The sequence below is a fragment of the Chiloscyllium plagiosum genome, chromosome 3, assembly GCF_004010195.1.
Source record: "Chiloscyllium plagiosum isolate BGI_BamShark_2017 chromosome 3, ASM401019v2, whole genome shotgun sequence".
Lineage (NCBI taxonomy): Eukaryota > Metazoa > Chordata > Chondrichthyes > Orectolobiformes > Hemiscylliidae > Chiloscyllium > Chiloscyllium plagiosum.
In genome coordinates this window covers 18381812-18409439 of record NC_057712.1, presented here as the reverse complement: position 1 = coordinate 18409439, position 27628 = coordinate 18381812, and the positions used below count along the sequence as shown (strand labels likewise).

General features: G+C 42.6%; 1 protein-coding gene and 1 long non-coding RNA gene across 4 annotated transcripts in view; one reads left to right on the top strand and one right to left on the bottom strand.

Moving 5' to 3' along the window:
- Positions 1–27628, bottom strand: part of itgb1bp1 (integrin beta 1 binding protein 1) — a 49854-nt gene that overhangs the window by 10508 nt on the left and 11718 nt on the right. For all 3 annotated transcript variants that reach the window (XM_043678165.1, XM_043678158.1, XM_043678148.1), the window contains exons 3-5: positions 11784–11862; positions 8698–8834; positions 2820–2912 (exon numbers count right to left, since the gene is read on the bottom strand). In XM_043678165.1, the coding sequence (XP_043534100.1) occupies positions 2820–2912; positions 8698–8834; positions 11784–11862 (309 nt within the window). The remainder of the gene's footprint in view (positions 1–2819; positions 2913–8697; positions 8835–11783; positions 11863–27628) is intronic.
- On the top strand, positions 14847–27474 carry LOC122541414. Its single transcript, XR_006309598.1, has 3 exons — positions 14847–15054; positions 18698–18785; positions 27321–27474. It is a non-coding gene; the product is annotated as an uncharacterized LOC122541414 (long non-coding RNA).

Sequence of the window (27628 nt, the reverse complement as noted above, 5' to 3'; positions counted from 1 at the left end):
ACACACTTGCTGGACTTCTCCATATTCCTCAATAGTAAGAGAAGATCGACAGGTCAGCCATTGCTTCCTACATCTGTGTACACACCCAACAGTGCCTGCCTTTTATGTTTTCATCTGAATCCCCTGTAGCAGAACTCATCTGTGACCTTCCAGTCAGCTAGAACACAAATCATGCATTGTCCCTGGCCTTGTTTTAGTACATGCGTGCCCAGCAACTCAGCATGCAAGGCTCTCAATTCTGTATGGATCTTTAAGGTATACGCAGTGTCTGTATCTGAGAAAGTGATTGCAGGTATCAGATCATGTGATGAACCATCTTCTCAGCCCTGTACTGGTGGATTGGGTAAGTTCTTGTAATTTTTTTGAAGCTGATAATTATAGAGAAGTTGGTAAAAGAATTGGGGAGTATGGAAAATGGGCTGGAAAATGAAGTCCCCTCCCTGGCAAACCTGCAGTTTGTTCATCATGCCAAATAGCAGCGTGAGGCTGGAATTAAGAAGTGCATAAAATAGGAGTAAAAGGTCAACCCAGATGTTTAGTGATGCTATAAGTAGCCCAAGGATGTTGAAAGCCATTCCTTCTATCGGGTTCAGGAAATGTAGCCATCCTTATCCTCAATAATTATGCTCCAGTCATTTCTCAGTTGGTAAATCACTTGATTCTGCTCTTTTCTTGCAGGATAAAGTAGCACACAATAATCACTGGGTGGAGGCCATGAGGTGGGTGTGAGATTTGTAGCTTTAAGTGCAAGGATGAGGTGAAGTATCTAGATTTTATCCATTTAGTCCTGAGCATAAGGAGCTGGTCATTAAGCAATGTGAGAAGCTGGTGAAGCAATGCAGAGATGATATCATGGAAGATTCATTCACTGACCTTGACAATCCATGTCAAGTGATTGGAAAGTCATTAGACCACTTATGGCACTGCTGTAAGTACAATACATTTAAATGTGCTGTTACAACTGAGGCTGGAGGAGTACACTTGTCGCTCTAGAGCCACTACTTCATAACATAAAAATACAATTACCAAAATGAACAATTAAATAACTTATCTAAATAACCCATGATGTGGAGGAGCCTGATGAAGGAGCAGCGCTCAAAAGCTAATGCTTACAAATAAAGATGTTGTTGTTGTGTGATTTTTATCTTTTATCAAAACTATTATGAAACCTAGATAATCTAATTATGGGTTTTTAAGCAAAATAATACTTTTACTATAGTATTATAGTTTGTTAACACACATTATAATACAAGTCCTAACGATCCTCCCTGTCAATATCTTCAAAAACATACACACACCCTCACTCTTCAGGAAAGTAGGGATAACAAATTGAAGAGATTAGCTTTCTGAAAAAAATAACCCTGGCCAATGGATTATTCCAAAAGACAAAAGAATAAAATGTAAAACATTCCACAGTCTGTTGCTATGAGATTATGATGTGTGGTCAAGTCACGAGAATCATAGAATCTTTACAGTACAGATAGAGGGCTTCAGCCCATCAAGTCTGGACTGACCCACCCCTAGTCATGTCTGGTTGTCTCTGAATTCTTGTAGAACAGCTTACTCACCCAGTACAATTTTGAGATGTTCTTTCAGTCACTAATGCAAAAAGAACAAGAAGGTTTCCCCGTGAACTGAAGAGTTCTTCAGAAATAGTAGCAAACAGGTAGGCAGCTTGGTCACAGCAAGCTTTTTTAGAATTCACCTAATTCTTTTCTCCAACTAAACCATGAAAAATTTCACCAACCTAATCGTTCAAAAACAAACCTCACCAGGGTCTGCTGTAAGGCAAGCCATTATTACTGGGCATGTGATTTCTAGGAAGCCTTGTTAAAAATAATTTCCATTGTCTTTAGTGAACGTTTAATCACATCTTTTGAAGAAACTAGTTGGGTATGCCCACAAAATGTGAAAAATTCCTTTTTCCATGATCCTTCAAAAATTAAATCCGCCAAGCAGTATTAAATAGAAAGTGTCTTTGTAATAGTATACTATAGCAAGTTTGCAATGCTCTATGAATGCTTCTCGAGAATCACTTCTGAAGATGTAACACTATAAGATTTACTGAACCAAGACATGGTTTCTGGTGAGAAAACATTAAGACATTTCATTTGGTATCACCCACTCCATCAAAATATTGTGGTCATGTCATCCCATTTAACTGACTGTTGGAATTCAGAAAAGAACACCTGAACATTGCAAGTTTAGCATATAGATGACACTCTATTGTATGCACATGAATGATTCGTCTGTAGAGCTAGACAGAAAGGGGATTCTATTAACAAATCAAAAAGTATCATTCCTGTTCATGCAAGTGTTCAAGGTGCTATGATATGAAATGTTGAACTCTGCGCAACAGAACCAGAAGGCCTCCTGAATTACAGCACCTTTGTTATGAAGGAGCAATATCAATTGTGTTAAATGTAGGTTTTGGTAGCTGGCACTGATGTGATTGACCTCAGGACATGAAACCTTTATAAGTTTTTCCTGAACAAAATAAGGACAGAATATGCATTGCAGTGTCAGCGCGTACTTGTCTTTTATTGGCTGTTGTATTAATTAGCAATTAGAGGTCCAAAAGTTTATTAAATTATTTAATTACCCAAATTAGCACAATTCTTAAACCCTTTATACAAAATTGTGGACAGTGGTTAACAAATGATGCATGGGACAAGTGTAAAAATTCATATTCCTTTGCAATGTTTGTCATGATCACACACACTGACAATAAGTGATCACGGTTTAAAATGAGCATCCTTTCTTCCCTACAACTTTAAGTGTGTCATAACAAAATTAGAAGAAAGAATTAATGTACTTACAAATTGATCAGAGGATGCGACTTTGATACCGTATTTGGAGACGTATAAAATACTCTCCTCTTCGGACGGTATAAAGGGTAGTTTTCCATATTGCTGTAAGAGAAACCACACACCAGAGAGAAATTTGCCATTTTACCAAACTAGCTGATTGATGGAAATAGGAAATTGTTAATATCACCTTAAGACCTTTTGTTTTCGGAAGATTTCAGTTGTAAGGTAATTAAAGTGTTGAGCTTTAGAAATTCACAGATCACCTTAAGACTATAGAAACATGATTTCACATGTACCTGAAGGGGGTCAGAACCAGGAGGATGAAAGCCTTGAAAAGTGAAGTTGGCCTTCATTTACCTGTGGAATTTCAGACAGTAGTTTGAGGATAATTAAATTTATTGGGCATTTTACTAATCTCTGCTGTCATAAAGATAATTAATTCCATCTGGAGCTTTGGTTGGAATTCTGGGAAATCATTGTGGGATTTTTCAGGAGTTCTTGGGTGCTTTTAACTCTAAATCCAAAGTTGACAGGGTGAAAGCCCAGATTTAAGCAGCCAGAAGAAATAAAAATCTGCTGTGTTGAAAAACAGCATTGACCAGAGCAAAAGAACAGTTCTAAATCAAGGCTATTTTATGCTCTTCAATCTATGTTGAGTTTAAAAAGTGCAGAATTATGAGGCACTTAAGAAATACCGTAGGACCTTTTTAGCTAAAAGCTAATAGAAACAGCCCCATGAAATTGCATTGCTTGGAGAATAGCTGGAACACCAAGGAGAAATCAAGGCAAATTCCTCTCAGCTGTGGCACTTTGTTTCAGTCCCAGGAAGTGGAAAGAAACTTTAAAAGCCTAATAAGTAGACAAAGACTTTCTGAGGGGGAGGGGGGAGGAAATCACAAGAAAAAACAGGAAGTGCAGTTAAAAATGTAAGTTCAAACAATATGATTGTGTTTTATTGCAATCTTTAGCATAAATTTTAAAAATTCATCCAAGACCCATTTTAGTATGTGTTTTCTTTATTAATTCTACAGGATAAAATGCATATGTTTTAAAAAGTAAAATCGTGTGGCATAATTTCTTTCAGTTCGTCACAGGTTATTGAATTTCTCTTCTCCCCTTTTAAAGGGAAGCAATGTCTATTGGAATTATCACTGGATTGTAAATCCAGAGACCTAGGTAATGTTCTAGGCACCTGGGTTTGAATACCATTGTGGCAAATGGTGAAACTTAAATTCAGTAAAAATCTGGAATTAAAAGACTCGTGTCAATTCTCAGGAAAACTCCATCTGGTTCACTAATGTCCAAGAAAAAGGAAGCTTATGGTAGATGCTGAAGGCTCAAAACAGAGGCTCTTGAGGAATAAAGGAGGTGCTTTTTAAAAAAAAAGGCATGAGGAGAGAAAACAGGGGACTTGAAAAATTTGAGTGTAACATTAAGGAAAATCCAAAGGCAGTTTGTATGTATATTGGGAACAAGAGAATAAGCAGGGGAAGAGTGGGTCAAAGTGGCAATCTATGTGCAGCGAGAAGACATAGCTGAGGTTTTAAATGAGTACTTTGCATCTGTATTCACAATAGAGAAGGTAGGTGTAGATAATGAGAGGAAGATGTATTAGCAGTTTTGGCATGCTTGAGAGTGCATAAATCCCAAGGCCCAGATGAAACGTATGCAAGGCTGCTGGAGGCGGCAAGGGAGGAAATGATGAGGACTCTTGACATAAATTTTCAAATCTACTTGGGCTACAGGAGGGATTCCAGAGGACTCAAAGACAACTAATATGGTACTATCCCCTTTGGTTTATTCACCATTATTGAATCTACTAGCAAGTCCTCTCTTGTTGAGCCGATTGCATTCTGGGCTTTAAAAGGAAACCTGTGCGCTTCTAGAACCTAAATTTCTTTATCACTTTTATTAGCAACTTCTAATGGTTTAAATTCACTTTTTTAAAAAACGTTTTCATAATTTGTTTGCATACTTCTTCCATGACTGGGTGTAACTGTAGCCTACTGTATGAATGTGATTGATTGTTTGTTATCTCTTATTTCTATCCAAATGGATTCTATTTCTGTTCTATTGAAGGATGATTTTTAAAATATATGTATATATTCACAGGATCCGCTGGCTAAATGCCTAATTTCGCTTGAAGTTGGTGACAAGTGCTTTCTTGAACTGCTGCGTGGCATGTGGTGTAGGATTTTGCCAGTGCAATCACTAGTGGTGCTACCAAGCCAATTTTGGTGATGGACATTAAAATCCCCCCAAAAAACATATATTCCATGTCCTTGCTGCCCTATGTGCATCCTCTAAGTAGTGTTTAATGTGGAAGAAAACTAATTCATCAGCTGAGGGATAAATGGTACCTCAATTACCAGGAGGTTCCTTGCACATACATATTTGAGGCTTCATAGGGTCTAGAGTCAACACTGCCGTGCTGCTATCTCTGGATTGTGATTGTGGTATTTGGGGTGTCATCTGTAAGATATGATTCTGTGTGAATGACATTCTCAGGGTGTTGTTTAACCAGTGTCTTTAGCACAGACCCCAGATGTTGCTAGAAATAGAGGGCTTGAGTTATAAGGACAGGCTGGGATGTCTTTCACTGGAAGGTAGAAAATTGAGATTAAACCTTCGAGGTTTATAAAATCATGAGAGTTATAGATAAGCTGAATGGCAGGTGCCATTTCCCTAGGGTAGGGAATTTCAAGAGTAGGCATATTTTTAAGGTGAGATAAACATAGAACATAGAAAAATACAGCGCAGTACAGGCCCTTTGGCCCTCGATGTTGCGCCGATCCAAGTCCACCTAACTTACACTAGCCCACTATCCTCCATATGCCTATCCAATGCCTCTTTAAATGCCCATAAAGAGGGAGAGTCCACCACTGCTACTGGCAGGGCATTCCATGAACTCACGACTCGCTGAGTAAAGAATCTACCCCAAACATCTGTCCTATACCTACCACCCCTTAATTTAAAGTTATGCCCCCTCGTAATAGCTGACTCCATACGTGGAAAAAGGTTCTCATGGTCAACCCTATCTAAACCCCTAATCATCATGTGACATACATGTCAAAAATGTTGTAAGGACAGTATCAAACTCATTTTTTTTCAATCGTGGACTATTTCCTCTGGTGGATGTTGATCATCTTCGAATAGTCACCAACCGGCAGCTCAATCCCATCCTCATCTTCCTGTAGGAGTACAGCTCCAACTCCTATGTCACTAGCATCGATGGCGACTTTAAAAGGTTTTGAACAGTTTGGTGTTAACTAAAACTGGTTTGGTGGTTAATATTGATTTCAAATGGTCGAATGCCTCCTGGCATGGTTCTGTTCACCGAAACTTTGTCTTCTTCTTCGGTAAATCGGGTCATGGTCCCACTACATGGCTGGCGTTTAGAACAAACCGTATCATCCACAAAATTGCTCACCCAACCTTCTAGCCCCTCCTCCAGGTCATTTATAAAAATGACAAACAGCAATGGTCCCAAAACAGATCCTTGCGGAACACCGCTAGTAACTGCATTCCAAGATGAACCTTTATCATCAACTACTACCCTCTGTCTTCTTCCAACCAGCCAATTCCTAATCCAAACCTTCAAACTCACCCTCAATGCCATACCTCCGTATTTTTTGCAATAGCCTACCATGGGGAACCTTATCAAACACCTTACTAAAATCCATATACACCTCATCTACCGCTTTACCCTCGTCTACCTCCTTAGTCACCTCAAAGAATTCAGTAAGGTTTGTGAGGCACGACCTGCCCTTCACAAAACCATGCTGACTATCCTTGATCACATTATTCCCATCAAAGATTTTTTTTTAAAAAGTGAGGGCCAACATTTTTGACACAGTAGTTTAGGTGTGGAATGAGCTTCAGCGGTGGTGGTGGATGTGGATACAGTTACAAGGTTTAAAGATATTTGGATAAGTATACAAATAAGAAATGTTTGAAGGGACAGTGGCCAAATACAGGCAGGTGGAACTAATTTAGTTTGGGATTATGATTGGCAAGGACTGGTTGGAGCAAAGGCTCTGTTTCTATGCTGTATGACTATGTTCATAAAGAGGACTTTGCAGGATCAGCAGGGTTGTATGTGCTGTTGTCGTTTCCAGTGACTTGGCTTTTGTTGTGATCTGTCCAATATTGCTTTTATGAGATCTTAGCATTTGGGCATCTTAGCAACTGAGAGACTTGCTGGGCCATTTCAGAGGACGTTTAAGAGCCAACCACATTGCTGTGGGCCAGACCTATGAAAATGGTAGCTTTTTTTTTCTCCCTAAAAAGATATTCGTGAACCAAATGAATCTTCACAACAATCAACAACAGTTTCATGGCCACCATTATTTTAGCTTTTAGTTCCAGTTTTATTAATTGTACTCAAGTTTCACCATCTGCTATGATGGGATTCAAACCAATGTCTCTAGAGCAGAGCATGTAATATTAAATACTTTTAGACAGAAGTAGAAAAGGGAATCTAAGATTATCATGGTTGATGAAAATTACAATTTAAAACACAAATAAATCAGCCCCAATCTTAATTGAATTGCAGAGCAAACTTGAGGAACTGAAAGATCTATTTCTGCTTCTATTTCGTACATTCATATTAGACCATGTTTATGGATTATTAGACCAGTGACAACACCATGATGTCACTACCTGCTCTGTTCTTTTACTAGTCATCTAGTAAGTAGTGCTACTCCACCTCCCTTTTCATACAATTTTTCTTTAAATGTAAACTCATTGTGTTTACACTGTGTTGGATGGAGTTGCGGGGGGAGGGGGTGCTCGGCTGTGGTGTGCAGCTGCCTTGTCTCCTGAACAGGGAGCAGTCTTAACAGAAAATTCTGAGGCCCAGAGGAGAGACATTGAATCGATTAACCGAATAATCAATTATCCAAACGAAATAGTGCCCAACGATTTTGTTCAGATAAACGAGGTTCGTCTGTATATCTGCTTTCTCGCAACATGGTCTTGCCTCCTGTTCATGTTTACTTAAAGTGACTCTGCATTGTTCTACAGCTTTACCTCAATATAGTTCTATTCTATTACTATTTATTCCCTAGTCATTTATACTCTTTGTTTAGTTTTGTCTATCATTTCCTGTTTGTTTATATGCAGGCCTGGTTCATATCTTGTAACTAACTCCATACTGCAACATTAAAGCCTTGCTACAACCCTGTTTAGTAACTGGTCCTAATCCAGTCCAGTTAAATTTCATATTTAGAAATAGAAGAGATGTCAATTTGTTCGCAGGGCTGAACAATCTTTTTCCATTGACAGTCCAGCATAGAAGCCAGTCACTTTTTGATGTTATCCAACCATATTGTCTTGTACTGTTTTCTGGATGTGGCATGTTGCATAACCTTTTTTCGCTGACTGCATCTGTTTGTGTTACATGCCCAAAATAAGAGCTTTCTTGATATCTATTCTTCAATGTTCCTCTTAATACCAATGTTCAAGAACCCATGCATTTGACTGCATGCAATTTCTGTTCAAGTTCTTTCAATTCAAATGCTCTTCTTTGACCCTCATCACTCTTAATGGTCCAGCTTTCACAGCCATACCTTGCCGCTAGCCACACAGGAATCTTCTTTGCATGCGATATGCTGTGGCTGCTCCATGCTGTAAACATGTTGACAATGCCATAAGCATTATCAAATTTCTTTGACAGACTTGGCAATTGCACTATAATCCCAGCTAAACGAAAGGATCAAACTATTAAACTGAACTTTGGTAATCAGAAACTTGCAGGTCTTTTCAGTTATCCCCATCACCATCTTGTCAAGACTGATCAGGAGACTAGATTTAATTATGTTTACAGATCTGAAAGTTTGTTCACGATAGAAGTTAATAAGCATTCCTCTAACTTCCATTATCTTACCTGTGCCAAATCAATATAATTAATCAAATCCTGTGGTCCTTGAAGACATTCAAATAAACTGGAGTTTAAGTTTTCAATAGCCCCCAAATACTTCACTCGGAATTCAGTGCATGTGTCAAAGTTACTGTTACTCTGTCCTATAACAAAAGCATAAAAACACAATTTGTCATCTTCCAGTACTGAAAAATAAATTCCATTACTATAAAACTGGCACCAATTTTTTCTTCTTTTACAAGTATTACATTTTGTTCATGTTGTGACTTATTGGAAATGGAAAGCAAGCAATTAATTGTCAATAAACACCACCACCAATCAACACCAGACCCACCCCAAACTTTCTTCCCCTTAACTCCTCCCAGCTCAGGCTGGGGTATATGTTTCTACAGGCCACTACCTTGCCAGGTAGTCACTTTTGTATGTAAATTTAATAGTTTATTTCTGGGAGAAGGCTGCAAAGACGACCATGGGAACTTTAACTGATATCTTCCATTCTTAGTCTGGGCATACTGAGGTCAATGGTAGAACCGTTATCACTATTCCAGCTCTGATCAACTGAGTTCAGTGCAGACCAGGATCTGCCCCATCTATTGGATTTCTGAAGGAGCATTTTTATCCACCGAGGTATCAGAGAGACAGAGCTTTATTTTTCCCCCCAATTAATGCTTATAGCTATTTCTCAAAAGGTACAAAATTACTTTGTGTACATATATTGTGCTTTAATAAATAAAGTTCATACTTATATAAAAATTAACAATATGCTTGGTGGCATTATAATTTGAAAAGCTTGTAGATGACAACTTGGGAAATGTTGCAAGTATTGAAGGTAATAATTGACTCAAGGAGAACATTCACAAGCAGATGAAAAGTGAATGATAATGTGTGGGAATATATTCCGACAGAAAGAACAAAGAGACAATAAAACATGGTGGGGTCTCCATGTCTTTGAAATAAATAGGACAAGATGAAAAGACTTTTTTTTATAAATAAAGAATGTATGTGTGATTTATGGCTTTACAAATAAAGGCATTGAGTACAAAAATCAAGAGAGTCATGTGAAACCCATAAGGCATCAGTTTGTCCTAAACTGGCATATAGTTTTTAATTCAGGACACGAAACTTCTAAAATTATATTCAGGCCTCAAGTGTTAATATTCTAGTAAATCTCTTATTGGAGATAGAGGACTTAAGTTATGAAGAAAGGTTAGAGAACCTGGGTTGTTCTCCTTCAGGCAGAGAAGGATAAATCAGTACAGGGATTTAAAATCACAAAAGGATTTTGATTTTTTTTCATTTATGGATTATGGGCATGCTGACTTGGTCAGCATTTATTGCCCATCCCTTACTATCCAGTCAGTAGTTGCTGAGAATCTGGAGTCGCTTGTAAACCCAGAACAGGCAAGGGCAGCATATTTTATTTCCTAAAAGACTTGAGTGAATCTAACAGGTTTTTTTAAAAAAAGATAATTGACAGTTTACTTGGATGCCATTTTCTAAAATTCCAGGTTTTGATTTTTATTGAATTCAAATATACCATCTACCAAAGTGAGATTTTAAGTATTGTACCCAGAACATGGCAGGAGATTTTGAGAGACACACATTACCCCCTTAATGGAAGGCCACTGAACCTCAAACCAATAAGATAAAGTCAGCTCATCGGGTTTTTAAAAAGTGCTTGTGATCGTAGGCGTGGAAAGCAGAGAGCGGTTGGCCAATTAGAGACCAGGTGCACATGCATGCACACCCTGAAGGCCCAGGATCATGGAACAACACTGGTCAGAAGTAATTGATGTTGGAGAGATTTCATGGGGTGGAGAAGATTGCACAAGTGGGTTTAGCAGGAGGGAGCTGGGCTGGGGGCATGGAATGTGGTGCTAGGGGAGAAAGGTGCTCTCAAGTGCTAAGAAAATGTATTGCATGTTGATTACGTGGACTTTGTGGTATTTTGTTAACACGATCATGAAGAAATACCAAAATTAAAGTTCATGGAATGGGAGAGTCACTGGTAGCTTACATGAAAATTGGTCTTGAGGATGGAAGGAGGTTGTGGAAACTGATTGTTTTACAAACTGGTGGATGGTAAACTGTTTCTGTTCAAGACGGTGTGTTTAAACATATTTATATGGATCTATAAATCAGGTTTGTGATTTTAAAAAAATGTATAAATGGATTATTAGTATATATTTTTACAGGTTGGGCAAGTTTTAAGCATGTACTTAAAAGTAGACTCCCCTTGGGGAGTTGAGGGAGAGAAAGACAGAGATATATGACTCAACTTATCAATAGAAAAGAAAATTAGAAAGCTGGACCCTAGTAATACATAGTGAAACAAGTACTGTGGATTACCATGTATAATAGATAAGGTGAATAGTCAAAGTCCTTTCCCCCCGGGGGGGGGGGGGGAGTCCAAAACCAGAGGTCATAGGTTTAAGGTGAGAGAGGAAAGATTTAAAAGGGACCTGAGGGGCAACCTTTTTCACACAGGGTAGTCCGTTTATGGAATAAGCTGCCAGAGGAAGTGGTAGAGAAGAGTACAATTACAACATTGAAAAGACATTGAGACAGGTATATGGATATGAAAGGTATCAAAGGATATGGGACAAAAGCAGGAAGATGGGACTGATTTTGTTTGAGAAACTTGGTCAGCATAGGTAAGTTGGGCTGAAGGGTCTGCTTCAGTGTAGTATGATTCTAGGACTCAATGTAGTCTCAAGTGCAGCAGCAACTGTACCCACCTTGCCCCTGTTAACTTCCAACTAAGATTGCACAATATATTACAGATTTGGATAGGGTGACGGATCTAATCTTTCTGTATGGCTTAAGGATACATCATTAGTCCAGTTACCTGTTGAACCATCAGTCAAACTGTAGCAATCTGTTTAAAAAGATGACGGTGCATAGTTCGAATTCTGAGACTTCACACAAGTTTGGAACAATCCCAGTGGAGTACTTTTTATCAATATGGTATTTATAGCAATGACACTCATGTCAGAAATACAAGACCTACTAGTAAGGGAGTAGTCAATATTACATGTTATAGTTTGAGTCATTAATAATTTGAAAGATTGAGAAATGTTGCTGTACCATACCTGAACTCCTTGTGGACTCTGTATCAAGACTAGCCACTGTACTAGATCTGGAGAGACCACCCAAACTGGAATCTACTGACTGAAAAAAGAAAGCACACAAATATATGAGGCGCTTTAAAAGATAGTAAAATGTAGCATTTACTAAGCTACCTGTAGTGTTTTGCAGTATCTCTCAAACATCTTAAGGGTTACCCTCTATCTTCAGCATAGTATCTATGGAGAGTATTTAGGAACAGCTGATAGTGTTTCAATAGCAGTGGCTTTATGTTATCCTATCTCCCAAATATTTCATCCGACACTTGTGTTAGGGTTAGATTATTTTTTTAAAAAGTGTGTATTTTGATGAACTAAAATTCCAATTTTCAGCATTTAAGATCAAGTATAAAAAATAAACGACACTTACAGTTGCACAAAATACACCAGAAAAATACAGAGCAACAGCTGCAACAAGATAATGCTGTGAATTAAAAATGTGTATGGGCAAATTTTGATTAAATGCCATTCAGTGAAAAGTTAATCCTTCAATTATTATCCTTTACTTCTTGTCCGAGTTACTAGATTGCATCAGAGATCTTCTGTTTCAGCATTGATCAGTTACAACAATTGCTCCCAAAATATAAAACCTCCTAACTTGTTTTAATTTCTTAATTATCAAGAGGAAACTACACAGTAAGTGACTCACATCTGCCAGAATATATTAATGTGTGGTAACATTTTTACCCAAGGGTTAGCAACTTGTCTGGTCACTCAGGAGCAAGTGAAGATTCACTCAGTACAGCGGTTTTCAATCATGAGCAGGTGCAAAACCAAAATTGATATATAGAGTTTCAGATATCTCTTGTTGCATAAAAGTTGGTAATTGATTACATTTCTAATCAAAGGTCCTGCCACATGAATTGGGCTTGCTCCTACCTAAATTTCACATTGACAAGTCTTACCTTGCCCCCGCTGCATTGAGTATAAAGCAAAAGACCATTCTTGATAATCACAAGCAAGATATTTCAACCAATATGTTCAATGATACTTGATCATCCAGTCTCTTGGGTATAAACTTGTATGATCTTACAGTTACAGGTTCGCAAACTGAAAAATGTTTAAACATTAGAGACTAATTTCCCAATATTTTAGTTTAAAGCTTGGAAAGTTTTTGAAATTGCACAGACTCAGAATATAACATTTGCTAACTTAAGTTTCTGTTGCTTCCATTTCTTGCATTTCCAGCCCTCACCGGTTAAAATTGAAATTTGGTAAACTTAAAAAAAAAAAGCCACAAAGAAAATCAAACAACGTACAGGTCATTCTGCTATAACATATATTTTATTAACACAAATTCACTAATGCGACTGACGAATTGGGGACACTTTCTAAAGTGCGAACTTTTAAAGCGTATTGGTTAGAACACGATTCTGGCCTCATAAGTTTAAATGGTGCTGCTATTACGCGATTTTCTTTTAACATGGGATTGCACAAGAGCAGAACTACATGTTATAGCAGAACTGACTGTATTTTTTCAGGACAATTGCTATCGAGCTGGTTTCAAATTCAACTTCTTTTCCCTCCCAATGGCCCTGAGGGAACCATTTTCATCAGTGACCTACTGTACGTTGCTCAAATATTTTAGTCTAGGCAGGCACAAACACATTGCAGCCACAACCAGGCCTGTTTTCCTCTGGAAACCCACATACATTCATTTCTTTGCAAGGATTGTTAACTTTAATTATGTTTAACTGTGGCAGATGGAATTTAATCTAATAAATGTGAGATGTTGCATTTTGGAAAGGCAAATCAGGCAGGACTTATACACTTAATGGTAAGATCCTGCTGAACAAAGAGACCTTTGGGTGTAGATTCATAGTTCTTGGAAGTGGAGTCACAGGTAGGCACAATAATGAAGAAGGTGTTTGGTATACTTGTCTTTATTGTTCAGTGGGTTCAGTATAGGAGTTGGGATGTCACGTTGCGTCTGTAGAGGACATTGGTTAGGCCACTTTTGGAATACTGCATACAATTGTGGTCTCCCTGCTATAGGAAGGATGTTGCCAGGGTTGGAGGGTTTGAGCTGTAGGGAGAAGCTGAATAGGCTGGGGCTGTTTTCCCTGGAGCGTCGGAGGCTGAGGGGTTACTTTACAGAGGTTTATAAAATCATGCCGGACATTGATAGGATAAACAGACAAAGTCTTTTTCCTGGGGTGGGGGAGTCTAGAACTAGAGGGCCTATGTTTAGGGTGAGAGAGGAAAGATATAAAAGGGACCGAAGGGCCAACTTTTTCACCCAGAGGGTGGTACGTGTGTGGAATGAGCTGCCAGAGGAAGTGGTGGAGGCTGGTACAATTGCAGCATTGAAAAGACTTCTGGATGGGTATATGAATAGGAAGGGTTTGGAGGGCCAAGTGCTGGCAAATGGGACTAGATTAGGTTGGGATATCTGGTCGGCATGGACAAGTTGGACCGAAGGGTCTGTTTCTGTGCTGTCCATCTCTCTGACTCTATGACCTGTATTTTGTCTACAGTCCCCGTGTGCAATTCTGCAATGATTCAAATATTATATCTAAACATCCTCCTTTTCCAGCTTCAAATTTCATGATGCAATTGATCTCAACAGGTCATACTGAAAATACACGTGTAAATAGTTATGAACAGAATTCCCTACAAGAACAGCTATAGTGGCATAGTGGTTAGTACAGCCGCCTCACAGCATCAGGGTCCCAGGTTCGATTCCAGCCTGCACATTCTCCCTGTGTCTGCGTGGGTTTCCTCCAGGTGCTCTGGTTTCCTCCCCCAGTCTAAGGACGTGCAGGTCAGGTGAATTGGCCATGTAAATTGCCCGTAGTGTTAGGTGCATTAGTCAAAGGGAAAAGGATCTGGATGGGTAACTCTTCGGAGGGTCAGTGTGGACTTGTTGGGCCGAAGGGCCTGTTTCCACACTGTAGGGAATCTAATCTAATCTAATCAAACAGCTACAGGAACAGCCTCTGTCTCTGTTGTTCCAGAATGCAGCCATTAGGACTGATGTAGTTCCACTCAGAACTGGGTTGTGGCACAAAGTTCCCTTGTCTAACTGATCTCTCTCTTTCCTTCTGCTTGCAGTCTGTCCGCTACCAGTTCTACCCAGAGAGCAGAAAATGTGTGAAGTCTGCTCTCCATACTCCATTCCAGCACATCGCAGTTCCCTCTAATGCAACATTAATCACTCAGACATACGTTGGTGGCTCCTCTGACCCACAAGAGGGGGTGCTGGTCAATATCTGGAACGTTGAAACTGGTGATGGTGGTAAGTGTAAAGGCAGACTCCTGCGCGCGCTCTGTGTGTTGCCTCTCCACCCCCTGGTCACAGCCTTGCGGACACTGTTCACTCTCCGGCACATCATCAGCACTTCAGGGCCTTGGCAGGGGTGTGCCACTTTGGAGGGCATCGTGTGTCAGGTCAATGTTGGCCTCACCCAAAGACTAATGAGTTCCAAATGAGGTCTCTGACATTCCTGATGAAGGGTTTATGCCTGAAACGTCGATTCTCCTGCTCCTCGGATGCTGCCTGACCTGCTGTGCTTTTCCAGCGCCTCATATTTCATCTGATTTACATACAAGAGCTGTTCTGCAGATATAGACATTACAATTAACCCAGCAATACTTGCCATTTTGTGAGAGAGATGTCCTAACCAGACACATGAGAGAGTATGCAGAAGAAATTTTAGATCTTAGATCATTTTTCTCTCTTCAATTCTGAAAGAAGTAGTCATGTTGGGGTTGTACAGGACATTGGTGAGGCCTCGTCTGGAGTACTGTGTCCAGTTCTGGTCACCCTGTTAGAGGAAGGATATTATTAAACTGGAGAGGGGTCAAAAGAGATTTACCAGGATGTTGCCGGGTAGGGCAAGTTTGAGTTATAAAGAAAGGCTGGGACTTTTTTCACTGGAGCGTAGCAAGTTGAAAGGCGATCTGATAGAAGTTCATAAAGTAATGAGAGGTACAGATCAAGTCAATGGTAGTTGACTTTTTCCGAGGATGGGGGATTTCAAGATTAGGGGGCATATTTTTAATGGGAGTGGAGAGAGATTTTAACAAGACATAAGGGACAAATTTTTTTACACAGACGGTGGTTCACGTGTGGAACAGATTTTCTGTGGAAGTGGTGGATGTGGGTGCCAATACAGCGCTTAAAAGACATTTGGGTAGACACATGAACAGGAAAGGGTTTGGAGGGATATGGGCCAGGAGCAGGCAGGTGGGTCTAGTTTAGTTTGGGATTACGGACTCGTTGGACTGAAGCATTTCCGGAAGCATTCCCGGTAACAATTGGGAATATGACGTTTCTAGTGTTGGGATTGTGGAGGTGAACGAATGAGATACATGGGCCAACTGCTGCCAAATGGGACTGGATTAATTTAGGATATCTGGTCAGCATGAACAAGTTGGATGGAGGGGTCTGTTTTCATGATGTACAGCTGTATGACTCTATGCTGGTGACAGGAATGAGTACGAGGTTGTAGTCTTTGTCTGTGCCAGACTGAGACAGCACGGTTCCCTTTTCAAAGTTGCTGGGACTGACCTTTGACACTTAAAAAAAAGAATTCATTCACGAGCTGGCATTTATTTATTGTCCTCCCAGAGGGCAGTTAATTGTCAACCACATTGCTGTGAGCCTGTAGCCACATGTAAACCAGATCAGGTAAGGACAACATAGAGTCACACAGCACGGAAACAGACCCTTCAGTCCGACTCGTCCATGCTGACTGCAATCCCAAACTAACCTAGTCCTACCTGCCTGCTCCTGGCCCATCTCCCTCCAAACCCTTCCTTATTCATGTCCTTATCCAAATGTCTTTTAAATGTTGTAACTGTCTCCGCATCCACCACTTCCTCTGGAAGTTCATTCCACACACAAACCTCTCCTTGTGTAAAAAGGTTGTATCTCGTGTTCATTTTAAAGCTCTCTCCTCTCTCACCTTAAAAGTATGGCCCCTAGTCTTGAAATCCCCCACCCCAAGAAAAAGGCACTTGCCATTCACCTTATCTACACCCCTCATCGTTTTATAAACCTCTATGAGGGTCACCCCTCAACCTCCTATACTCTGTGAAAGAACTCCCAGCCTATCCAGCCTCTCATAGAGTCACAGGGATGTACAACACAGAAACAGACCCTTCAGTCCAACTTGTCCATGCCGACTGGATATCATTTATAAATCTGGTACCATTTGCCAGCACTTGGCCCATATCCCTCTAAACCCTTCCTATTCATGTCCCCATCCAGATGCCTTTTAAATGTTGTCATTGTACCAGCCTCCACCACTTCCTCTGGCAGCTCATTCCATACACGTACCACCCTCTCTGTGAAAAATTTGTCCTTTAGGTCCCTGTTAAATCTTTCCCCTCTCACCCGAAACCTATGCCCCTCTAGTTCTGGACTCCCCCACCCCAGGGAAAAGATCTTGTTTATTTGCCGTATCCATGCCCCTCATGATTTTATAAACCTCGATGAGGTCACCCCTCAGCCTCCGACGCTCCAGTGAAAACAGCCCCAGCCTGTTCAGCCTCTCCCTGTAGCTCAAACCCTCCAACCCTGGCAACATCCTTGTAAATCTTTTCTCAACCCTTTCACGTTTCGCAACATCCTTCCTGCAGGAGGGAGACCAGAACTGCGCCCAATATTCCTTACAACTCAAACCTCCATTCCCGGTAACATCCTGGTAAATCTCTTCAGCACCATCTCCAGCTTAATAATATCCTTCCTATTATAGGGTGACTGGAACTGGACACAGCACTCCAAACATGGCCTCACTAATGTCCTGTACAACCTCAACATGACACCCCAACTCCTGTCCTCAATGGTCTGAGCATTGAATGCCTTCTTAACCACCCTATCTATATGTGATGCAAATTTCAAAGAAATATGTACCTGAACCCCTAGATCTCTCTGTTCTATAACACTACCCAAGGCCCTATTTTTAATTGTCTCAGTCCTGCCCTTGTGTGTTTTACCAAAATGAAATGTCTTGCATTTATCCAAATTAAACTCCATTTGCCAGTCTTCAGCCCATTGACCCAATCAAACAAGATCTCTTTGCGATCTTAGGTAACCTTCTTCACAATCCACTATGCCACCAGCCTTGGTGTCATCAGCAAACCTACTGACCATGTCTCCTATATCCTCATCCAAATCGTTTGTACAAAGGACAAACAAAAATGGACCCAGCCCCAAACCCTGCGGAACACTGCTGGTTATAGGCCTCTGAAAAACCACCCTCCAACTCTCACTCCATCTCCTGCCGTTAAGCCAAATTTGTATCCAACTGGCAAGCTCACCCTGAATGCAATGTGATCTAACTTTACGAATGGGTCGGCCGTGTGGAATCCTGTCAGGATGAGAATAAGTCCTGCCCCCGTTTGTTTTACCAAAATGCAGCAAATCTTCTTCCCTGAAGAACATTAGTGAACCAGATGGATTTTGTCGGCGTGGGTTTCCTCCGGGTGCTCCGGTTTCCTCCCACAGTCCAAAGATGTGCAGGTTAGGGTGAACTGGCCGTGCTAAATTGCCTGTAGTGTTAGGTGAAGGGGTAAATGTAGGGGAATAGGTCTGGGTGGGTTGTGCTTCGGCGGGTCGGTGTGGACTTGTTAGGCCGAAGGGCCTGTTTCCACACCGTAAGTAATCTAATCTAATCTAAATGGACACCAGTTTCATGATCACCGTTCGACTCTTAATTCCAGCTATTTATTGAACTGAAATTTCAGCATCTCAGACCCGTCTCTCCGATCGTGTCCTGGGTCTGTGGATTAATAGTCTAACGATTGTATGACTAGGCCACTGCTTCTGCAAACTTCCCAGCGTTTATTGCTTTATAGACAATTGGAAGATGTTGCTAACATTTCTGTTGTTGGTTTCTCGTGTTAATATGACCTCATCACGTTTTGTTTTCCAGTTCCCTACATCTTGACCTTCACTGCATATGGATGCCTACCGCTGTCCGTTAACTACTTCTGTAAAGAGAAGGGATGGATTGTTGAATCGTGAGTTGGCCAACGGTTTATGTCTTCAGTTTTATACCTGGGCCTTCCCACTCTTGCATCCCATGTCTTTCTGACCCCTCATGCTCCCTGGGCTGGAGGTAGAAAGGCTCACAGTGGAAAGGTTTGTCAGCCACGTGACTGACTGAGCCCCACTCTCTCTCCGTTCAGCACCGAAACAGATGTTGTCCTTCCGGAGGTTCGGAGTGGAGTGGTATTTATTCTCTCCCACCTCAATCCTGAGCCCAGACCCACTGCTGTGCCTTAAAGTTTGGAACATTGTGTGCAATTCTGGTCTCCCTCTTGCAGGAAGGATGTTATGAAACTTGAAAGGGTTCAGGAAAGATTTACAAGGGTGTTGCCAGGGTTGGAGGATCTGAGCTACAGGGAGAGGCTGAACAGGCTGGGGCTGTTTTCCCTGGAACGTCGGAGGCTGAGGGGTGACCTTATAGAGGTTTGTAAAATCATGAGGGGCATGGATAAGATAAATAGGCAAGGTCTTTTCCCTGGGGTGGGGGAGTCCAGAACTAGAGGGGCATAGGTTTAGGATGAGAGGGCAAAGATATGAGGGACTGAAGGGGCAACTTTTTCATACAGAGGGTGGTGTTTGTATGGAATGAGCTGCCAGAGGAAGTGGTGGTGGCTGGTACAATGACAACATTTAAAAGGCATCTGGATGGGGACATGAATAGGAAGGGTTTAGAGGGATACGGGCCAAGTGCTGGCAAATGGTACCAGATTTATATACGATATCCAGTCGGCATGAACGAGTTGGAGTGAAGGGTCTGTTTTTGTGCTGTACATCTCTATGACTCCAAATGCAATCCAGTCTTCCTACCCTGCCCTTATACGCTGGATGTTTCCAATCTCCTGTTTACATATTTCTCCTACAATAGTAGGAGGTGCTTATTGCATTCACCCATACAGTCAAAGATGTTTGCGGCATAGAAAAGGCTGTTCAGCACATCTAGTCCAGGCCACCCAGTTTTCACAAATTAAACCTGTCCCATTTGCCTGCATTTGGTCCATATCCCTCCAGACCCATCCCATCCATGTACCTGTCCAAATGTTTCTTAAATGACAAAACTGCACTCACCTCCACCACTACCTCTGGCAGCCTGTTCCAGACACTCACCACCCTCTGTGTGAACAAATTGCCCCTCAGGATCCTTTTGTATCTCTCCCCTCTCACCTCTAGTTTTAGATGGCCCTACCATGAGGAGAAGCTGTTGGCTACCTACCATATCTATTCCCCTTGTGATTTTATGAACCTCTATAAGATCACCCATCAGTCTTCTACCCTCCAGGGAAAAAAAGTCCCAGCCTACCCAGCTTTTCCTTATAACTCAAACCTTCCAGTCCAGGTCACATCCTAGTAAATTTTTTCTGCATTATTTCAAGATCAATAATATCCTTTCTATAGTAGGGCGGCCAGAATTGCATGCAATAATCCAAATGTGTCCTCACCAACATCTTGTACAACTACAACAAGACGTCCCCTGTCCTATAACTACTGCAGAGATAGCAATGCAAAAACCTGGGCTAAACCCCTCATCAGTACTCAGAACATAAAACACAGAATAGCACAGCACAGGAACAGGCCCTTCGGCCCACAATGTTGTGCCAAGCTTGACACCAAATTAAACTCATCCCTTCTGCCTGCCCTTGGTCCCTATCCCTCCATTCCTGGCATAATCATGTGTTTATCTAAAAGCCGCTTCAACACCCCTATCATATCTGCCCCACCATCACCCCTGGCCGTGTGTTCCTCACTCCTACCACTCTCTGTGTAAAAAAAAAACTTGCCCCCCACATCTCCTTTCCACTCTCTGTGTAAAAAAAACTTGCCCCCCACATCTCCTTTGAACGTTCCCCCTCTCACCTTAAATGTGTGTCCCCTCGTATTAGACATTCCAACACTGGGAAAAAGATTCAGCCCATCAACCTTACCTGTGCATCTCATAATTTTGTAGCCTTCTATCAAGTCTCCCCTCAGTCTCCAGAGAAAACAACCTGAATTTTTCCAGCCTCTCCTTACAGCTCATACCCTCTAATCCAGGCAGCATCCTGGGATACCTCTTCTGCACCTTCTCTATAGACTCCACATCCTTCCTATAGTGTGGTGACCAGAATTGAACGCAATACTCTAACTGCGACCTGACCAATGTCTCATAGAGCTGCAGTGTGACATCCTAACTCTTGTACTCAATTCCCCGACCAGTAAAGGCAAGCATCCCTTACACCTTCTTTACCACCCTGTCTACTTGTGTGGCCACTTTCAGGGAGCTATAGACTTGAACCCCAAGATCCCTCTGTACATCAACGCTGTTCAGGGTCCTGCCATTAACTTCTCCTTTAACATTCAATTTCCCAAAATGCAGCACCTCACACTTACTCGGATTAAACTCCGTCTGCCATTTCTCTGCCTTTATCTGCAACTGATCCCTATCCCGCTGTATCCTTGGACAATCTTCTACGACATCCACAACTCCATTGATCTTTGTATCATCTGCAAACTTCCGAATCCACCCATCTACGTTTTCGTCCAAGTCATTTATTTATATCACAAACAGCAGAGGTCCCATGCAGAGCCCTGTGGAACACCACTAGTCCCAGCCCTCCAGTCTGAGAAACTCACTTGCATCACTAGCCTCTGCCTTCTATGGGCAAGCCAATTCTGAATCCACACGGCCAAGTCACCGGGGATCCCATGCATCTTAATCTCCTGGATGAGTCTAACTTGAGAAACCTTGTCGAAAGACTTACTCAAATCTATGTAAACAGCATCCACTGCGGTACCCTCATCTAGCACTATCATCACTTCCTCGAAAATTTCTGTCAAGTTAAGAAGACATGACTTGCCCTACACAAAGCCATGCTGACTGTCCCGAATTAGACCATGCTTTTCCAAATGCACGTAAATCCTATCCCTAAGACTTCTCTCCAGCAGTTTCCCAATCACCGATGTGAGACTCGCCGGTCTATAATTTCCTAAATTATCCCTATTTCCCTTCTTGAACAGAGGACCAACACTAGCTACTCCCCAGTTCTCTGGAACCTCTCCAGTGGCTAGCAAGAATACAAAGATCTTAGTCAAGGTCCCAGCAATCTCCCCTCCTGCCTCTCTCAATAACCTGGGGGAGGTACCATGGGGCCCTGGCAGACATATCCACCTTAATGCTCTTCAAGAGATCCAACACCACTTCTTTCTTGATCTCAAAATGCCCTTGCATATGAGCACGCTCCACACTAATCACACTATCCTCCATATCGTTCTCTTGGGTGAATACCAACGCAAAGTACTCATTTAAGATCTCACCCACATCCTCTGCCTTAAAGCACAAGTCCCCTCCTTTATCCTTAGGTGGTCCTACCTTCTCCGTCATTCTCCTCTTGTTTTTGATATATCTATAGAATGCTTTGGGATTCTCTTTAACCTTATTTCATGGCTCCTTCTTGCTCTCCTAATTCCCTGCTTGAGTACTTTCCTGTCTTCCTTATATTCCTCACGAGTCCTGTCGGATTTTAGCTTCCTAAACTTTATATATGCTTGTTTTTTCCCTTTTGACTAAATTCATAATCTCCCTTGTATTGCAAGGGTCCCTTACCTTGCCATCTTGTCCTTCTCACTGAAACATGCTGGTCTTGAACCCTCATTAGCGGGTCTTTAAACAACTCCCACATGTCAGTTGTGGATTACATGATAATACCCTCCCAATTAACACTCCTAGCTCCTACCTAATACTGCCATAATTTGCCCTTTCCATAAGGTCCTGACTTATCCTATTCATAGCTATCTGAAAACTTAAGGAGTTATGATCACTGTACCCAAATTGCTCTCCCATTGAAAGGTCAGTCACCTGGCCAGGTTCATTCACCAATACTAGGTCCAGGATGGCCCGTCCTCAAGTTGGACTCTTCACATACTGTTTCAGCAAACCCTCTTGGACGCACTTAACAAATTCTGCCTAGTGTAAGCCTCTTGCTCTAAGGGAGTCCCAGTCAATACTGGGGAAGTTAAAGTCACCCACTATGACAACTCTGTTTTTATTGCACTGTTCCATAATCTGCCTGCAATACTTGTTCCTCAAGAGGCTGTTGGGGAACCTATCTGAGTGATTGCACCCATCTTATTTTTGAGCTCTACCCACATTGCCTCAGTGGATGAACCGTCCCATACATCCTCTCTGAGAGCAACATTCTCCCTGATTAGTAATGCAACTCCTCCATCTCTTTTTCCCTTCCTCTCTACCTCAGCTAAAATACGAAACCCTGGAACACTGAGCAGCCAGTCCTGTCCGTCTCTCAACCAAGTCTCTGTAATCACCGCCACATCATAGTCCCAGGTACTGATCCAGGCTTGAAGCTCATTTGCCTTCCCTATTGCCCTCCTTGCACTGAAATAAACACACTATCAGTCCATTAGTACCAAGGGGCTCATTTACCTGTCTCTGCCTGTCCTTTCTTTCTGATTTACTGGTCTTAATATCTACCTTCCCCTCAATCCCCCTGCTTACTGACTCAACACCTCTGAAATATGTGCAGATGTGACCTCACTGAATACCTGATCTGAAAGACTCCTCTGACAGACCCTCAGCACTGAGCGTGTCAATTTCCATTATAGATATTTTCTGATCACCTTGTTCAGAGATACTTTTCTGGAATAGGTGGGATTTGAACCCAGGCCCCCTGGCTCAGATGTAGGGACACTGCCTCCTCAGCCTCAATTTTATACTGAAGGCCTGGGGCAGAGTCTGGCTCAGGGATTGAGCACGCTACCCATTACTGGTGTATGGTCCCCACTGCAGTAATGACCCATTTGAGTCACCAGAGGGAGCATGTGTATCATTATTGGTGGGAGATCATTCACATTCCTTGGTCAATGGAGCATGTGATAATGTTAACCTGCACTCCCGAGATCCATGGGACCTGGATCATCTCAAAGCTCAACGAGTTTCACCGCTAAAGACTGTTTCATGCACCTCCACAAGCCCTGGGCAGATGCCAGCCTTTGAAAGCACACCCGCAGGTAGAAAGTAAATGTTAGCCTTTAGTTCTTCTCGTTCGGTAAGGGACATTGGGGTCCAGTGGACCATATTATGTGGACAGTGTAGGCCTTGAGCTGAGTTTCCTCTTCATTTCCCTCTCATGCAAGCCTTTATGAGTGTCAGTCACGGTTCGTGGCTAAACTCAAGGTCATGGAAGCAGCCTTTTCGGCCCAGCTCGTCCGTGCTGATCAGGTTTCCAAGACTGAACTCGTCCCTTTTGCCCATGTTTGGCCCATTTCCCTTTCCAATCAATCTACCTCTCCATTTGTTGTAACTGTACCCGCTTCTATCATTTCCTCTGGCAGCTCCTTGGTGTAAGGAGACACTAACTGGCCGGTCTCCCTCCCTTTATCAGCCTGAACCCCAGCCTCCAGGTGAAACCCCCATCTGTGCCTTTGTTAGGTCTGCCTCTGACTATCCCAACACACAACCTGGTTAACTCCCTTCAGGAAGCAGGAGCTTATCTCACATCCGGTCTCATTCACCAATCCCATACCGACACTAGCCCCTGGGTTGGTCAGTGCCTTGACTTTTAAGATGCTCACTTTCGCTCTCACGCAGACCCATCCCTCCATATCTCTGTAACTTCCTCTCGCGCTACAAACATCAGGGGTCCCCTTGTTCCCGCAATTTTCATTTTGGCCTCTTACATAGGCCTAATCTTTGCCATCTGACGTATCATTTCCCTTTCCCTCCTGCGTTCAGGGAGCAACATTGGCGTCTGGTCAATTGATTTTAAAAATCTTGTTTTTTTTTTCTCTCTCAAATCATGGACTCATCCCTCCCTAGCTCTGTAATGGCCTCCATTCGCACTTCCTGTTCAGACCACTGCGCATCATTCACTCTGTTCCCTCCTGTATACCAGCTCCACCTTGGGTGACCAGGCCTTCAGTTCTAACTTAAACCAAGGCTTCGTAAATCGTGCCTACAGTGCAGGAGCAGGCCATTCGGCCCACTGGATCCACAGCAACCCTCCAATGAGTATCACACCCATCCCTACCCTATCCCTGAAACCCTGAATTTCCCATCGTCAATCCAGGGTAAAAACAATGACTGCAGATGCTGGAAACCAGATTCTAGATTAGAGTGGTGCTGGAAAAGCATAGCAGGTCAAGCAACATCCGAAGAGCAGGAAAATTGATGTTTCGGGCAAAAGCTCTTCCTCAGGGCCCTTGCCCGAAACGTTGATTTTCCTGCTCCTCTGATGCTGTCTGAACTGCTGTGTTTTTCCAGCACCACTCTAATCTAGAACCATCATCAATCCACCCTAACCTGCACATCCCTGGGCACTATGGGACAATTTAGCACGGCCAATCCACCCTAACCTGCACATCCCTGGACACTATGGGACAATTTAGCATGGCCAATCCACCCTAACCTGCACATCCCTGGACACTATGGGGCAATTTAGCACGGCCAATCCACCCTAACCTGCACATCCCTGGGCACTATGGGGCAATTTTGCACGGCCAATCCACCCCAACCTGCACATCCCTGGGCACTATGGGGCAATTTAGCACGGCCAATCCACCCTAACCTGCATATCCCTGGGCACTATGTGGCAATTTAGCACGGCCAATCCACTCTAACCTACACATCCCTGGGCACTATGGGACAATTTAGCACGGCCAATCCACTCTATCGTGCATGTCTTTGGACTGTGGGAGGAAACTAGAGTACCTGGAGGGAACCCCACACGGACACGGGGAGAACATGCAAACTGCACACCGACAGTTGCCTGAGGCTGGAATCAAACCCAGGTTCCTGGCGCTGGGAGGCAGCAGTGTTGACCACTGAGCTATCGGAAATCCGACAGCATTACATCAGCTGTGGTCCTACAGTAACTGGCACCATCTATATAAAAGCAAATTACTGCGGATGCTGGAATCTGAAACCAAAAGAGAAAATGCTGGAAAATCGCAGCAGGTCTGGCAGCATCTGTAAGGAGGGAAAAGAGCCTGACGTTTCGAGTCGAACTGACCCTTTGTCAAAGCTGGCACCCTCTGTTGACAGAGCTCTCACTGAACGGTTGTCCAGTCTTGACTCTGGGGTCATGGTGGGTCAAGGATTGGGATGTGCTACCTGAAAACCTTCCTCGTTGGCCGGGCATTTGGTCACCTGACCTCATGACTCACCCATTGTTTTGAAATGTGGACACCATCGCATGACCTGGTTAATTCCCGACAGCAAGCAGGAGCTTATCCCAAAACCCTGCTGTGCGTTTCACTAGCTCAAAGCTCCTGAATAAATGCTTGGTGGTGGCCATGCTTTCAGTTGCCTGGATCCTAATCTCTGGAATTCTCTTCTAACATCTCTCCACCTCTTCCCTCTCTGTGTCCTCTCCTTCAATGAGACCAGAGGAACACGAGAAATAGGAGCAGGAGTGGGCCATTTGGCCCCTCGAGCCCCGCTCCACCATTCAATCAGCTCACGGCTGGTCTTTACGTGGACTCAACTCCACTTACCCGCCCTCTCACCATAACCCTTAATTCCTTTACTGTTCAAACAAAGATAGATATCTTTGCCTTAAAAAAAAATTCAACAAGGTTGTCTCACTGGGCAGGGAATTACACAGATTCGCAACCTTTTGGGTGAAGACGTTCCTCCTCACCTCAGTCCTCAAGACGCTCCCCCTTATTTTGTCCCCTCGTTTCTAGTTTCACCCCTCCTCCTCCCCCACCCCCAAGTGGAAACAACCTCCCAGCTTCTATTCTGTCTATTCCCTTCGTCATTTCATATGTTTCTATAAAACCCTCCCTCATTCTTCAAAATTCCAATGAGTTATTCCCAGTCCACTCAAACTTCAAGAAGATTCTTACACGGTCCAAGTCTTCTGTCCCTCAGTATCTGTCAGATTGACAATCTTGTGAGTTGCTGTGAGTAAAAGACCCAATATAAATGCAAGTACTTGCTGTCTCATTTGACTCATTATGTTGACTGCCCGTTCAGATAACCATATGACAGCTCCTGGTCATCATGGGTGGCACGGTGACTCAGTGGTTAGCAGTGCTGTCGCACAGTGCCAGGGACTTGGGTTCAATCCCACCCTCAGGCAACTGTCTGTGCGGAGTTTGCACTTTCTCCCTGTGACTGCGTGGGTTTCCTCCCACAGTCCAAAGGTGTGCAGGTTAGGGTGGATTGGTTGTGCCAAATTGCCCCATGATGCAGGCTCGGTGGGTTACAGGATAGGGGAAGTTGGTGTGGGTGGGATGCTCTTTGGAGGGTCTGTGTGGGCTGAATGGCGTGCTTCCACACTGCAGGGATTCTATGATATCGGTCGAAGCTACATGGAATCCAGGGTCCCGCTGCCAAACACCAGCACTAGAGTGCAATAGGTCACAAACAAACCATCTCACTGTTTGCAAAATCTGAACAGTTCAAATCGTTGGCTGCATTCTCCACGATAATGTCAGTTTGATGTCTGTGAGGTGCTTTTGGGATATTTCTGAACAAACCTTCAATCATACTGGTTTTGTTTTCTAATTTTTAGGATCAACAGTTTGACCACAGGGATCAGTGATCCGAATGTGTTTATCCCACCTGCATCATGCACTCAGCTGAATTGAGAATATTCTCTCTTGGAAGTGGTACAAAACGGAGGATTTATCTGATTCTAATAAAGAAAAGTTTCCATGCCAAATAAACCCTGAATCTGTATGGTTACACAGTGAGTGACCCTTACCCTGCTGAACAAAACACTGACTCTGTAGAGTTACACAGCGAGTGACCCTCATCCTGCTGAATAAACACTGATTCTGTACGGTTACACAGAGAGTGACCCTTAGCCTGCTGGATAAA